Raw genomic sequence first — 14,770 nt, forward strand, 5'->3', positions numbered from 1 at the left:
AAAAGACCTCTGTCAGCTTTGTCGTCAGTTTGTTTTAAATAGATTGAAGATGAAGATCAATATAATAAATGATTTTATTCAGCACCAAAAACGTTTCACCTGATAAAACCAGTGATCTTTAAACTAATTACAAAATACTCAAAGTGCAGTGTGAGGAAAAGTGGCCTTCACCTGGTTTCTAAAATCTTTAGGATACTTGATCTGTTGGACTGGAAACAATTTTTTTGTCATTTTGGCTTATCCCATGAGTTTAGGGTCACCACAGCAGATCATTTGTCTGCATGTTGATTTGGCACAGTTTCTACGCCGAGTGCGTTTTCTGACACAACCCTCCCCAATTTCTACCCAATTCTTGGGGCCAGCACTGCACGACACTGCCCAGAGACAATTCGACATGTGGTCAGGAAGAATGGGAAGAACTTTAATAGCTGAAAATATGTTCTTCACTAGTGTTGAATTTGGTGTAAAATGTGTCAATATAAAAGAAAAAAGTGTTACATGTCTACAGGATAAACCAGAACTTTGTGTTTAAAAGTTTGGTTTAGTTTGACAGTTTTAATGATGTGCTATGAAGCTGTTTCAGAAAGATGAAATCAGTCTAAATAAAAATCAGAAATGGTCATTGAGAGATTGTCTGTATGAGACTATATCATCTGAATGAGATTCTAAATGATCTGAACACTGTAACCCCTCTAAACAAGTAAGAACTTGGACAAAAGAAACGCAGTAATACATTTCACGACATGACAAAACATCTTTAAAGACTGATGCACAATGTCTGTTCTGACAACTAATCCAAGTTTTAATTGGTTTCTTGCACTTAATTATAATCATTACACACTAAGTTTTGTTGTGCTGCCTCAGTTTCTAAAATGTTACTTTATTAGAAAATATGATGTAGAAAAAAGACTGTGTGAAATGTGTCTCATACATGTTCACTACAGCAGGGGACATGATTTGTCCAAATCATCATTAAGCAGCGTTACCATCACAACCTGCTGCTCTGCAGAGATGTGTTTGCTAACACAGCAGGCTCAGTCCATCGATTGTCCACAGGCTGGGTGAGGAAAATAGCAGGAGGACACGTGTGATGTGTCAAACATGAGGCAAAACATCCAGACTTTAGGGTGTTAAAATCCTCCAGCACAGTTTCACCTCAACAGCTTCTGGTCGTGCCTGCAGGGAGACAAGAACAAACTTTTCTACTTTTTACACACTTTACCGTGTCCACAGATTTATGGACAGTTACAGTTTTCTCAGCATGTCCCAGCTCTCCATGACAACATCCCTATCTGTTGCTAAATTCCTATCAACACATAAAGAAATCAAAAATATTTCCTCACTGTCTGACACAGTCTGGGATCTGCACATGCTCAGTGGAGATGAAGTGGGAGAGGTCCTGCAGGCTGTCGACGAACTGCAGCTTCCTGCTAAACTTAGAACTGAGGAAGAAAAAGAAGATGAGAAGAAGGAGGAGGCCACTTGAGTTAAGTTAAAAACCACGATCAGGCTACTGCTTTAGTTTAGTGTCAAAGTGAGTCAGTGATGAGGAGACAGACCTGATGAAGGGTTTGATGATGGTGATCAGAGCCTTGATGTACCAGGTGGGATGAACCACGTAGAACCCCTTCAGGTTCTTCCTCAGTCTGCAGACACACAGACAAGATCAGCTGAGACATGTCTGGAAAAGGAGGCAACAGACAAACTGAATCTGATCCTCAGCACAGAGAGAGACAAGTCCAGACTCGAGGATTCTCAGCAATTAGAATCCAAACCCAGAGAATGGAAACTCACCTGTGACATAACCAAGGAACAAACCTGAAACTGAGCTGCAGTGACAACATATGTCTGTTATCAGATTATCATTTATAGGTCAAAGTAGTAGAGCAGCAGAGTAACATGTGTTCAGATGAAGATCAGTGTTTTAACTTTGAGGATCTGACACCATACTGTGGACAAAGACTGAAACTACACAGAAATCTGACAATACAGTGTCAATATTGTGATTTGACTTTTTCTGTCTAATACAAGAGATTTTGATTTGTTACAGCATTTAACAGTCGTATGGTTTTCCTATTGTCAAGTTGTGAAAACTATCAGTTCTCTGCAGAAACTTTACTTTTTCATCATCACCACGTCATTTACAGAGCAGGTGATGATGATAAGGAGGAGGATGAGCACTCCCTTATTTTATTCCTGCAGTTTTATTCTCAGTAAAAAAAATCTCGTCTTGAACGTTTTTACATGTGAATGAATGAACACGAGGTTTACTATGAAACAGGGAGACGTAAATTGAAAAGTTATTTTTAAATGGTGTCTTAATGAACATCCACTTGTGCTGCCTATCCACAAAAAATCTATGAAAACTAAAGGTAACAGAGAAGAACTCTGTGAGAAACACAGACTGAACCTCCAGAGAACAGACCGATCTCACATGAAACAGTGTTGTTCTCTGACCTCCTGTCGATGGTGGTGTAACACTCTCTGAGCCACCCAATCCCCGGGACTCTGTCCTTCTGACCTCCAGCACAGAGATACACGATCACATAGTTTTCTGTCACCATCAGCTCCAGAGTCCCGACTACGTACCTGTAGGACAGACGGCATCAGCAGCACATGGTTACAGAGTGTGGTGAGAAGCATTTATAAAACCCTTCAAGCCTTCAAAAGCACGAATGTTCTCAGCACAGTAACAAACAACTTTAAACTGTTTTTGGAACAGAAGATAAAAGACCACAGAGGACAAACTGGGAAACTGTCTGAGGACTGCTTGATCAGGTGTTGGTAATCGACCCCGACCGGGACTCTCATGGGGTCCTTAGAGAGACACAAGCTCACTGCCTGGTCTCAGAAATAACATGCCATCAAAACATCACAGCCCTTCACCCACAGTCCACCTCCCTCCATCTACACAGTGAAGCAGCAGTATGTTTCCACTGTCAGAATAATCCCCCCCCCCAAAATCTTGGTTCAGGGTCCTGACATGATTTACCTGAACAGGTTTTCCATCACATACTGATAATTCTCTAGGCTGTTTGGAGGCAGGTAACAGGAGGAGAACACGATGATGTCATTCATACCATCTCCATAGTAACCTGAAAAAAAGAGGGAGGGGTTAGCCAGGTGTTTAACACGACAGAGGGGCCACACCAGAACACAGATAAGTCCACCTGCAGTTCATACCTCCGTGTGACAGCACCTTGAGGAACGGTTCCAGGATGCTCATATTGACCCGGCTCTCCTGGGGGGGGTCACCTGTAGAAAAACAGCGCCACCTGGTGCCCTCATTGTCCACCACGTCCTCCCTTTCCAGGTCCATCCCTGGCACAGAACTGGTCTGAGAGCCAGAACCGGGCCTTGGGCCAAATGGTCTGCGACGGTGGGATGCCACACCGAGACGCCGCAGGTCGTCTGGACAAAGAAACATTGTGAATCTCACACAGACAGTCCCCCCACCCCCCAAGTCTGTGTGAGCTCTCAACATTCACCTTCCAGGTCTGGGTCGTACAGAGGGAAGGGCAGTGATTCGGTGTCAGATGGTGTCTCCATGGCCTCCAGGTCGAAGTCGAGCCCTGTATCATCGTCTTCAGGGGACGGGGACAAGAACGCTGGGGGGAAATCCTCTGAGACTGTGGACTCACTGCGACCTGAAGATCAGCAACAGGAAGCATCAGGGCTGCTGAAAACCTTTTACTTTCTGTGTGTGTGTATAGAAGAATAAATCTGTTACCCAGAGACAGACTGAGAGCTGGAGCCACCAGCACTTTTTTCTTTGTCGGTCGTGATAAGAACAGACTGCTGGGAGGACCTGCAGACACATTCAGCTCTTAGATCTATTTCATATTTACTATCAGAGCAAACTGATCAGCACACATTAACAAACACTAATTCCAGCGGTTTTCAGGTGTGGACTCGCCTGGTCTGTCTCCTGTCTGTATGGATGATTTGTGCTCCGACTCATCCTCGGCTCCTGGTGACAAATAAACAGGAAGTCAGACTAAAAACGAAGGCCAGAGTAAGAAGACAGATCACAGAAGAGCTCACCTGGCTGGAAATGCTGCTCAGCTGTTGGGAGACAAACACAAGACATGAGGACAGCAAACAGAATTTAATCTGAAGAAGAAGGACAAGTTTTTCTCACCTGGCTCGTCTCCTACAGAAGAGTCTTCCTCCGTCTCGTCCTCATCTTGAAAACAAAACAAAACATGAAAACACATGAAAGTGATGTTGGACAGAGACGGAAACACATTTCTGTTCCTCTTACCTGCTGAGTCAGCACCTGTTGCTGCCATGGCAACATGGTTTTCTTTCACTAGTTCACCTGTTTCCTCCTCTTCCTCCTCTGGGAGAGAAATATACAGTCATACATGCAGAAAGTGCATATTTAAATAGAAAAAGTGAACATTAATTGGTGCTGTTGTCGTATTGCTCTTTATCTTCTATATGTTCCCATAATGCTTTGAGATGCTGTCATGGACTCAGTAGGTCCACTCTAAGACCTGCCCCATTCTGTGAACTCTTACTCTGAGAATCAGTTCAGCATTTAAACAAAATCCCCGCAAAATAATCAATTATGATACATTCACATGTGAGCTCAAACCTATGACCACACAGAGGTTTTGATTAAAAACAAGGCCTCCAATTAATCACAGAACAGTTTAGACATCATTTCTGAATTCACTCATTTCCAGTGTCCTGCACCTGTGTCATCATCAGATGACGCAGCAGTTGCAGTAGTGCTTTTAATGCTGCTGTTGACGTCCTCTGTGTCTTCATCTTCCAGTAGTGACCTGCACACACAGACACTTTCTCTGTTCACTTCACATTTGATTCTGGAATAAAATCTCATCTGACAGAAAACAAACAAAACAACTCACTGTGACCTGGGTGTGTCCTCCTCCTCTTCCTCTCTGGACTCCATGTTGTTTCTGCTACTGCTGCAGATGAATTAAATCCTCAGAATTTTATGGTCGTGATTTGGAACAGGTTTTATCGTATAGTTAAACCCAGCTGGAGGGTTTAGCTAAGGGGCACTGCAGCACCTCTGCATGTAGTGATTTAACATTTTCAGAATACTAGGACACAAAACTTCACTCTTGGACAGTCAGATCATCGCGGTTTTTATTATAATCTAACAATCTAATGATATCTCATTTATGTCTGAGCACATGATGTGTTTCACAATCAGAGTCTATCTGTAACTATGTGACACAAACAGCTGAGAAACACAGTGGTTATAGAAAAGAAGGTTTCCCAACACTGAATCATGCTGGATTTATTGTTTTCTACACCCACAGAACAATAAGCCCTTAAACACAGTAAACTGTGGAACTGTCCACATCGTTTTGGCTACAAACCTTATTTAAACAGCTCTTATCGGTCAAGATCACAGAGAAGGACAAAGCCTGTAGACACAGAAAGGACAGAATAAAAGTAAAAACTTACAGCAGATCAGTCCGTGGACACAAAGGCAGCAATTTCCTCTGGGACTTGGCAGGAAGTGACTCTGCAGTAGCAGCCAGGTAAAGTGAGACGGGCCGGGTCAGTGAGAGACCTGCTGCACGCCTGGAGACTCACCTGATGACGTCACTGGTACTTTTATAAGTTTATGTTGGACTCTGACACCCCCCCTCTCTGTAGAGGAATACAGCTCCCCCTGGTGTCCACGAAGACAAACAGATCACACACTTCTGTCCTTTAAGGTGCCTCCTCATACAACAAACACAATAAAATGGCTCAGTCTTTGTGTCCAGCGTCCATGTTTGTCATTTGCTGATTGTCCCACATGTAGCAGGTACGTGTCCCTCAAACACACTGACTCCACAGCTGCTGCCACCTCACCTGTCTCTCTCTCTCTCTGTTTGTGTACTTTAACAGCAGAGGTGTGGTGCGTTGTAGCGGTGAGGGCCCGCCCTGTTACCATGGCAACTGTGCCTGTAAAACCAGAGGTGCAGGGTTTAAACTGTAGGCTGCATGCTGCTACCTGCTGAGCAGATTGCACAATGACACGAGTCAATGGTTTCTGGGCATGAGGGTGGTGGGTGTGACAAGGTTAAAAACTCTTCTTCAGGGGTTTTTCTGGTTCTGCAGTTTGTGTTTTTCACGGCCTCATGGATGGCAGACTGACAACTAAAAGGTGGCACAAGCAGAGACATTAAAATTCCTTCTTTCACCTCAAGTCAACACATAAACTGCCAGAGAAAATGATCAGAGTCAAACAAAGTCCTTCAGGCTCAGGTTTCACAAACAGAAGATCTGGATCAATGTTTGAATGAATGTGATGATCTTCCTTCATCAGCAACGGTGATGAACACATAATGAAGACTTTTAACAAACTCTAGCAGCAGCGGGTTTAAGTTGTTGATGACGGAGGTGAACAAGTGTCTTTGTCTTTTATTCCTGTTTGTTATAAACTTAATAAAATCAAACTTGTTGTCACATTGTGCTGATATGTGACACAACAAAAGCCTTAAAAAGACTGAATCTTACAGTGAACAGTGGCTGTAACATCTTGAAGTTCTAGTGAGAACACAGCATAATGTATCATTATTATTATCATTGTCCTCATAATTCACTGTATCATAGATTTAAAAGTCCTCTAATGTGCACCAGGTCATGGTGTCCATGTCCATGAAACCTTCCCCTAATATTTCATACAAAGCTGATTAAACACTTTCTGTCCCTGTTAACAGAACCTGGAGGACCCAGGACCTGAATTTGAAAGTTCACTGTCCCACATGGTTCCAGTGCACACTAAAGCTCACAGGGAGTCAGCTTGTTCAATAAGAGGTCTCGGTCATTTCCAGTGTGGGTCTGGACGCGGATGTTGGGCATGCATCTGAACCTGAACCGGAGCTGGCATAGGGAGCACTGATACTGTTCTCCCCTGGTGTGGATACCAGTTCCGTTTGTCCCTCCTGCTGACGCGTTTCCTGCATTTGGAAGCTGTGCCTCTGCAGGTGATCGTTGGACGCCAAGCAGGCCACAGACGGCACAGCTGGGCCGTTTACGGTCACCTGTGTGCGAACCCCAGATGCAGCCACAGGGGACTTTCACTTTGTAGCAGTGGCTGCAGCTGAACAGATGTTTGTCGCTGTGCACATGCATGTGGTTCCTCAGGTGCTGTTTCCTGCTGGACCACTCAATGACAAATAAAAATTACAATTAGTCATTTAGCAGATGTTTTTATGTGATGAAACTCACAAGTAAGTAGTAGATAACTTGGGGGTTCAGTGTCTTATCCAGAGACCTGGGACACACATTGGTGGCAGCATTCACCTGTGTGGCTCAGCATGTGGTGCTGCAGCCTCTCTCCCATGTGCATCTTCACGTTGGATCATCACTGTCTCTCCTCCCCACTCTGATTTCCCTCTGTCTCTCGCCTGGCTGCTGGACCCTGAGAACTTCTTCTTGGACATCGCATTAAGTGACTTTTAGTTGAACATTACCTCAAGCTCGAAGATTGAAGAAAAGTTATGTATTTAAGTTGTTACTTTATCTTTTTTCCCCCTAGTTCACCACATCATTATCAGTTCTACCTGCTACCTCTGCAGCGCACACAATCTCATTCTGACACTGCGTCTGTCTTAATAATCAATGAACTAGTTACTGCCTTCCTACTCCTTCGCTTGCTCCTTTCTGGGTCCCATAAAACTGTTAATCCTGACGAGACAGCAACTCATACACCAAAATACTTTAATCGTTTATTGGTGAGTTATTATACAGGTTACAGATTAATAATGACAATTATGAGACGAGGAGCTTTGTCGCAACAACAGTAACTGGAGAAACATAAATGCATCAGTAATTATATAAAACATTTTGGCCCTTTAACTTTATTTTGCGCATCACTTTTAGTTGTAACATATGACATGATACTTTTAGAAATGATACTTCTCACTCTTCAGAGCATGATGATCTAAATTATTTCTGCTAATAAGGTTAACTCAGATCACCTAATTTGGGACATTTACAACATATCTTTATTATCTTCTGGAGGTCTCCAACTGAGATTATACGAGTTGAATTTCAATTATAAATATCTTTAGAGTTTTAACTATTCAAAAACTGTATTGAAGATATATCTTAAATGTATGTTCTGCCTAAACAAAATTCGAGATATCTATAGTTGCATTCTGACTAGAAAAAATTACCTTTAAAGATATCTAAATTCACATTTTAACTATTCACACTTTCTTTGCAGATACCAGAAATGACATCAGCGATGTTAGTCCCATGATTTTGGACCTCTGAAAGGAGCTGGCTGACGTTCATGACGTGCTTGTCATCACGTGCAATTGATTATTCATAGGTAACATGGATATTGGGGAACTCCTTTTCATGCCGTGTTTAGCTGAGTCGGTCCAACATCTAACCGGCCAACTTACCTTTAGCATCACCAAAGGTTCTACTCCTGTTTTAGTAGTACAGTGGTGTCTGTGGACATCCAGTGATTTGTAATATCTGAATCTGCACAGATACTGTGTGAACTGAACAGCAGGTAACCAGGTGAATCAGGAGAGTTTAAGTAGCTGACTGGAAGTCTACCCAGTCCCTCTGAAGATTTATCAGCACAGAGAATTAATGAGCTTCACTTAAAACTATTTATCAAAAGTCCGGTGACTGGTCCTGTCTCATGGTTTTGTTTTGTTTTTTGTTTAGCATATATTAGATTTCTGCAATATATTTCCGACTTCTCAAAACTGAAATGTAAGATATTAGATATCTGTAATTTAGTTTTGACTCGTGTACCTGTCTCATGTTTTGTTAATCAATTCTGATTTTTTTCACCTGTTCCCTGGTTCATTTATACTCAGCTCTCCCCACAGTCCCCTGCCAGATCCTCTGTCTAACTCCTGAACAGTGCACCTTGCTCCCTGGTTTACCTGACATGCGTTTGTGGATTCCTGATTCTTGTTTTTGAACTCTGTTCTCGGCCTGAGAACAGAGTTTGTTATCGCAGCCTTATTTTCTTGAGTTTAATGTTTAGGTACCTGTTGTGTTTTATCGTTTCCTCCTCTCAGGAGCGATCTATTGTTGTAGAGTTTTTTGCCCAAAATAAAACCTGGTTATCAGTTTACTCCCACTCACTGTCTCTTCACTTGGGTCCGTCCTTATACAAAATTGTTATATTTTGACTAGTCAGAATGTTCTATTGACTTGAATGCGAAAGCTAATTTAGGATATCTTCAATTCAATTCTGACAATCTGGAATGTGAATTCCAGCAGGAACTCTGTGTAGACAAAATTCCGGTGACAGATATCAAAAATGACATTTTGACTAGTCATAATTCCAACGCAAGATTAAACATTGTTAGATTCACTGTGAAACACATTTTCCAATGAGCTCACATTTCCGATGCCAGTCTAGAATAAAATAAACTTTAGAAGCTGCATGAGAATCTTCCCCTTTTTGCATTTCTTCATTGTCTTAGTGATTGAGTGAACATATTAGATTTAACAGTTGATTTATGTTTGTGTTTGTTCTCCCAGTTTCCCAGCATGCCTGTGCTGTGCAGGTGGAGGTGCATGAGGCGACGTAGTCTTTCCTGCTGCCCTCTCAAGTCTCTTTTCCACTCGAGAATACCAATTTAATTCCATTCAACTTTTTACAGAATAAGGTCAAAACTATAAAGATGTATGAAGAGAACCCATCAAATTCCCCTTGAACAAGCCATAGGCAACAGTAGAGAGGAAAAACTCCCTTTAACGGAAGAAACCTCCACTTGAACCAGGCTCAGGGTGGACGGCCATCTGCCTTGACCGGTTGGGGTGAGTGAAAAGTGAAGAGAGAAAAGAAAAGAACAACAAAAGCAACAACAAAACATTGGGCAGATTGGTAGGACCGGTAGCTGCACACTGGAAGACACACAGCTTCAAAGCCGGGGACACCTGCAGAAAGGGACAGAGAAGGACAAAGACGACTACAGGAGAGAACACAGAGTTAATGACATACAGTGGTGACAATTGTGGAGAGAGGAGAGAGGGTCAAGAGAAGGAAAGGAGCTCAGTGCATTGGGGGGTGGGTCCCCCAGCAGTCTGAGCCTATGGCAGCATAACTATAACTAAGTATATGCTTTATTAAAGAGGAAGGTTTTAAGCCTAGACTTATAAGTAGAGAGGGTGTCTGCTTCCCGAATCTGAACTGGAAGCTGGTTCCACAGGAGAGGAGCTTGATAGTGTGGCAGGTAGACACTAGGACTCAGGTAGGGGTGGTGGCAAGAGAGGAGCAGCAGCCAATGAGAGAAAGAGCAAACTGCTTAAGATAGAAATGTGAAGCAGGTGCTGCTCATACTGCTGGTACTGTTTAGATGCCTCTGCTTGTGGTTTTAGTAAGTTACATTTTATGTTTTTGTGTTTTGTATTTTAATGTAATGTAATAGTAAATTACCATTCATACAGTATAAATACTGTGTATCTCTGTGTGGCTCAGTGGACACAACCACAATTATGGGGAAAACTGGTGACATGACAGTTGTCCAGAATATGTTCATGGACATCATCCACAAGGTGGGTGAAATTGTGGATGTTTGACTTTCATGTCTTCAGCTGCTGAGCTGAGTGGTTAAAAGACCCATAACCTATAAAACCTTGTCAATGTGACTGACCTACTCTGAATTCAATTCAATTCAATTCAACTTTATTTATATAGCGCCAATTTACAACAAAGTCATCTCAAGGCACTTTACAGAATAAAGTCCAGACTACACAAGTATGTAGAAGTAACCCAACAAATCCCCCTTGAGCAATCCCTAGGCAACAGTGGAGAGGAAAAACTCCCTTTAATGGGAGAAACCTCCAGCAGAACCAGACTCAGGGTGGGAAGTGTAGTTTATTCTGCTCTGCATGTTTCTCTGTCTTGCTGATCAAACTCACCATAACCAAGATTGTGAGCTGCCTTTTGCCTCCTAAACTTGCCTTACAGTTTTTGCCACAACATCCAGTTTTCAGCATTTCAAAGACGCAGACAAGAGTTTCCGGGTGTTTCTGCTGGAAAGGTTCTCATAGGACTGAGGAGAATGTAGAGAATATAGAACTATGTTTGTACAGTGAGCATAGAGATGGAAAAAAGGTCTGTTATGAATTCAGAAATTCTCTTTTTTCCATCAAACCTCTTCCAAGACTTTTTCCGAGTTAAGTGAGATTATTGACGCAAAGAAGCTGGAGGAAAAAACAAAAGCCAGAAAATGAGTCCGTTAGACAATGAAACATGTTTAATTACGATCAACAAAAAACTGCTTCCCTTTAATGACAGACTGATGTGTGACAGATGTGAAAACCCAGAGGAAGTTTTGAGTGTTGCTGCCTGTAGTTGAACAAGGATCAACAGAACAGCAGAGAGGACACGACTGGAGTTAATGTGATTATAACGTGACTGTGGTGTTGTACTGATGAATGATGGAAATGTTCTACTGAATTAACCATGTGATCTGTTGGAGTTTGGACTGTAAGGAGATTTAGCTCAGTGAGTTCAGGGTATTAACGTTCAGTCTGAACATGATATGTAATGAAAGTGAAACCTACAGGTGAAACTGTTCACAGATGATCTCACTGACACAATTCTGTACAAAACAATCTGACCCCACATCTGTCATGGCCACCAGCTTCACTTCCTGTTCCAGACTTTTATTTTGTCGTCTTTCAGTCCCACTTCTTGTTTCTTAGTCATTTCTGTCTCTTCACTACACTTAGTCCTGATCACTTTCACCTGTGCCTCCTCCCTGTGTAAGCACATTGTCGTCTTATCTACAGAGACCTTCCAGTCATTCCTGATCTTACAGCCTGAGGTTTTTGACCCCATCCACCTCCTGAACTGCCTTCTTTGCTTTAGACCCTGGTCAAATCAACGGGTTTTGGCTTGTCACTTCAGGGGTTGCCATGATTTAACATGTGGTTTTACGCAGGATGCCTTTCATTCCACAACCCTCCCATTATTTTATTTTTAATTCTTATTTTGTCCAAGTTCGGGACTGGCACAAAGGTTGCCCTTGGCCACACCTGGTGGGGTGGGATTCGAACAAGCTGGCTTTTGCATCCCAACTCAATGCTCTACCCTTGAGCCACCCCTTTGCTTTAGGGGGCCTGGTGGTAAGAAATGTGATAGGACACGCAAGTAGGGGAAGAGAGTTATTAAAAATGTGATGTTAAGGACACACTGGTAATTTCTTCAGTCCTTCTGGTGAATGTTCGCTCTCTGGTGATTGATGACATCTGTTTGTGGACATCGCTGCAGCATGGAGTAAGGGGCTGTGGTCTACTTTTTCATGGAGACGTGGTTGACTGACAGAATACCTGGCTCTGGAATCGAGTTACCGGGGTTAACACTCCACAGAGCTGACACAATGACGTCATAAAGTAAACACCACGGCAGTGGTGATTGTTTACACAAAGGTTCATGTTGCTCTGATGATAGGATGATTTCCAAATCATGTTCTCCTGATGCTTATTGTTCTCAGATGCAGACTCTTTTATCAAGCATGCAAACTAACAACAATCATCATTTCTGCAGTGTATGTTCCCCCAGTGCAGCAGGCCATGAGAGAACTTTCTAATACTTTCAGTCAGCTACAGACTTTCATGAGGCTAATGTCAAGTGTGTTTTACCTCATTCCATGTAACATCTATGTACACAAGTAAGGAAAACACACTGGACCCTGTGTACATGAATGCCCAAAAATGCAAAAACTGCAGCCCCAATACCCCATATTGGCAGCTCTGACCACCTAAGTGTTTCACTGAAGTCTACGACAAAAACCACCAACAGTGAAGGAAGACAGGTTGTGGCCACAGAATGCTACTTTAGCTTTAAAGGGCTGCTTTGAATGCACTCAGTGGAGCATCTTTAAAGGTGCTGCAACATCTGGGGACTGCACAGACTTGCAGGAATATACAAAGGCTGTGCTGGAGTTCATAAATAAATGCATGTGAATTTAAAAGACTGTCATGGTGCACGGCAACGACAAGCCCTTGCTGACTGGACAGGTTTGTTGCCTGCTTAGGTGGCATGATGCTGCATTTAGATGAGGAAACACTGAAGCATACAACAGAGCAAAGAACAACATCGAGAGGAATCAGAAAGAGCTGTCCTGCCAGTTTACTGACATCAGGGACACAAGGTGCTTATGGCAGTGATAAGCTATAAGCCAATGGTACAGGCAAATAAAAATGACCTCTTCTTTCCAGAAAACCTCAACACATTGTTCCCAAGGTTCAATGTCAGAGGTTGCAGAGCAGCAGCAAAACAGGCACAGCCTCTTACCTCAGATGATATCTCCGGCTGTGTCTGAAAGACTGTGCCAAGCAGCTGAAGAATGTCTTTAGTGACATATTTAACAGGTACCTTAGCCAAACCAGAATGACCTGTTTAAAAAGTGCAATTATCAGTCCCTTGCCAAAAAAGCAAAATCAATCCTCTATGAATGACTACTGTCCAGTAGCCCTAACCCAATGGCCACGAAATGTTTTGAGCAGCTTGTTTTAAATCACATCAGGTCCTGGCCCTCACCTAAACTGGCCAAAGGTACAGGAGTGTGAAATGCAGGATTTCCAGATTAAGGATCACCTTCTTTCCCTCAGCTATTAGACTCTTAAACATGTAGCCAGAGGACACAGACTGGCCTCATTCATCGTACAGAGCTTAGTGCCACTGTGCCAACCTTCATCAAAGGTAGAATGGGAGGCAGAGCCTTTAGCTATCAAGCTCCTCGCCACAGGAGAGGAGCTCTCTACTTTTAAGTCTAGGCTCAAAACCTTCCTCCTCTTGACCCTCTCTCCTTTCCTCTCACCCCACAAATGTCCACTGTATGATATTAACTCTGTGTGTTTTCTCCTGTAGTTGTCTTTCTCCTTCTCTGTCCCTTTCTGGCGGTGTCCTTGGCTTTGGAGCTGTTTGTTTCCAGTGTGTAGCTACTTGTCCTAACAGCCTGTATAATGTTTTTGTTGTTTCTTTTTGGTTGCTCTTCATTTCGTTTCTCTCTTCACTTTCCACTCACTCCAACCGGTCAAGGTAGATGGCCACCCACCCTGAGCCTGTTTCAGGTTTCTTCTGTTAAAGTTTTTGGGAATGCATCTAAAAGATGAGCTGAACTCCTTCTCGCAGCAATTAAACTGCTATATCAGACAATGTGAACTTCACAGAGTAGTTTGAAATTGTAAAGCTGGATTCTTACTTATTTTAATGTTGCCTGAGCATTTTGTATGTGTATATACATTTATTAGCTTCCTGTGCACTGAATTCTAAATGATTGATGTGTAAAACATAATTTTATTTTCGTGTTTCATAACTATAACAAAGATTCAAGACTTCCCGCGTGCACTTTGTTTTTTCCTTTCATTTTGTCGTCGTGGTTCTACAGCTCTTTATTTCTATGTAACATTTTGGTAAGTGACAATTTTCAGTGTGAATGAATCTCAGCTGCCTCCTGATTTCAGCTTCACTTTGATTGGACTGTAAAAAGTACAAGTCACAGGTGTTGGAACTTATCTTTGACACTGGAGACAGATTTCAGTTGAGAGATGGCAGAGGGGATCAAACAGAAACAGAGATTTTCGGTAGTGAGCAGCTCATGTGACAGACTCCACATGATTCATGTCCAGTTCAAGTGTGGAGCAGCATCAGTGGTGGATCTCCACTATTTTTCCATTTCAGAAGAGAGGATGTTACTGTCCTGGAGTTTCTCTGGTCAGTCAGCACCATCTAGTGGACAGGTTGTAGAACTCCATCATCTGACTGGGTTTCTATAACAGGTTTGATGTCATCTAGGTGTTTTTT

The 14,770-nt window shown here is 42.6% G+C and overlaps 1 protein-coding gene across 5 annotated transcripts; it reads right to left on the bottom strand.

Moving 5' to 3' along the window:
• Positions 1 to 56: 56 nt before the first annotated feature.
• On the bottom strand, positions 57 to 5,872 carry LOC137127080 (bcl-2/adenovirus E1B 19 kDa-interacting protein 2-like protein). 5 transcript variants are annotated; one of them, XM_067503733.1, is made up of 16 exons: positions 5,578 to 5,871; positions 5,358 to 5,405; positions 4,878 to 4,937; positions 4,702 to 4,790; positions 4,265 to 4,342; positions 4,142 to 4,186; positions 4,045 to 4,065; positions 3,917 to 3,970; positions 3,731 to 3,808; positions 3,489 to 3,647; positions 3,184 to 3,411; positions 2,993 to 3,095; positions 2,458 to 2,589; positions 1,560 to 1,646; positions 1,344 to 1,442; positions 57 to 1,176 (listed from the first exon to the last, which is right to left on the bottom strand). In XM_067503733.1, the coding sequence occupies exons 3-16, from the start codon at positions 4,919 to 4,921 to the stop codon at positions 1,152 to 1,154; spliced, it is 1,242 nt and encodes a 413-aa protein (XP_067359834.1). In that variant the 5' UTR covers positions 4,922 to 4,937; positions 5,358 to 5,405; positions 5,578 to 5,871; the 3' UTR covers positions 57 to 1,151. The 5 variants fall into 5 exon arrangements, with proteins under 5 accessions (XP_067359834.1, XP_067359740.1, XP_067359650.1 ...); XM_067503639.1 differs by lacking the exon at positions 5,358 to 5,405 and having other exon boundaries at positions 4,878 to 4,934; positions 5,446 to 5,871; XM_067503549.1 differs by lacking the exon at positions 5,358 to 5,405 and having other exon boundaries at positions 5,446 to 5,871.
• Between the last annotated feature and the right edge of the window lie 8,898 nt (positions 5,873 to 14,770).

The sequence above is a fragment of the Channa argus genome, chromosome 1 (genome assembly GCF_033026475.1).
Source record: "Channa argus isolate prfri chromosome 1, Channa argus male v1.0, whole genome shotgun sequence".
Taxonomy (NCBI): domain Eukaryota; kingdom Metazoa; phylum Chordata; class Actinopteri; order Anabantiformes; family Channidae; genus Channa; species Channa argus.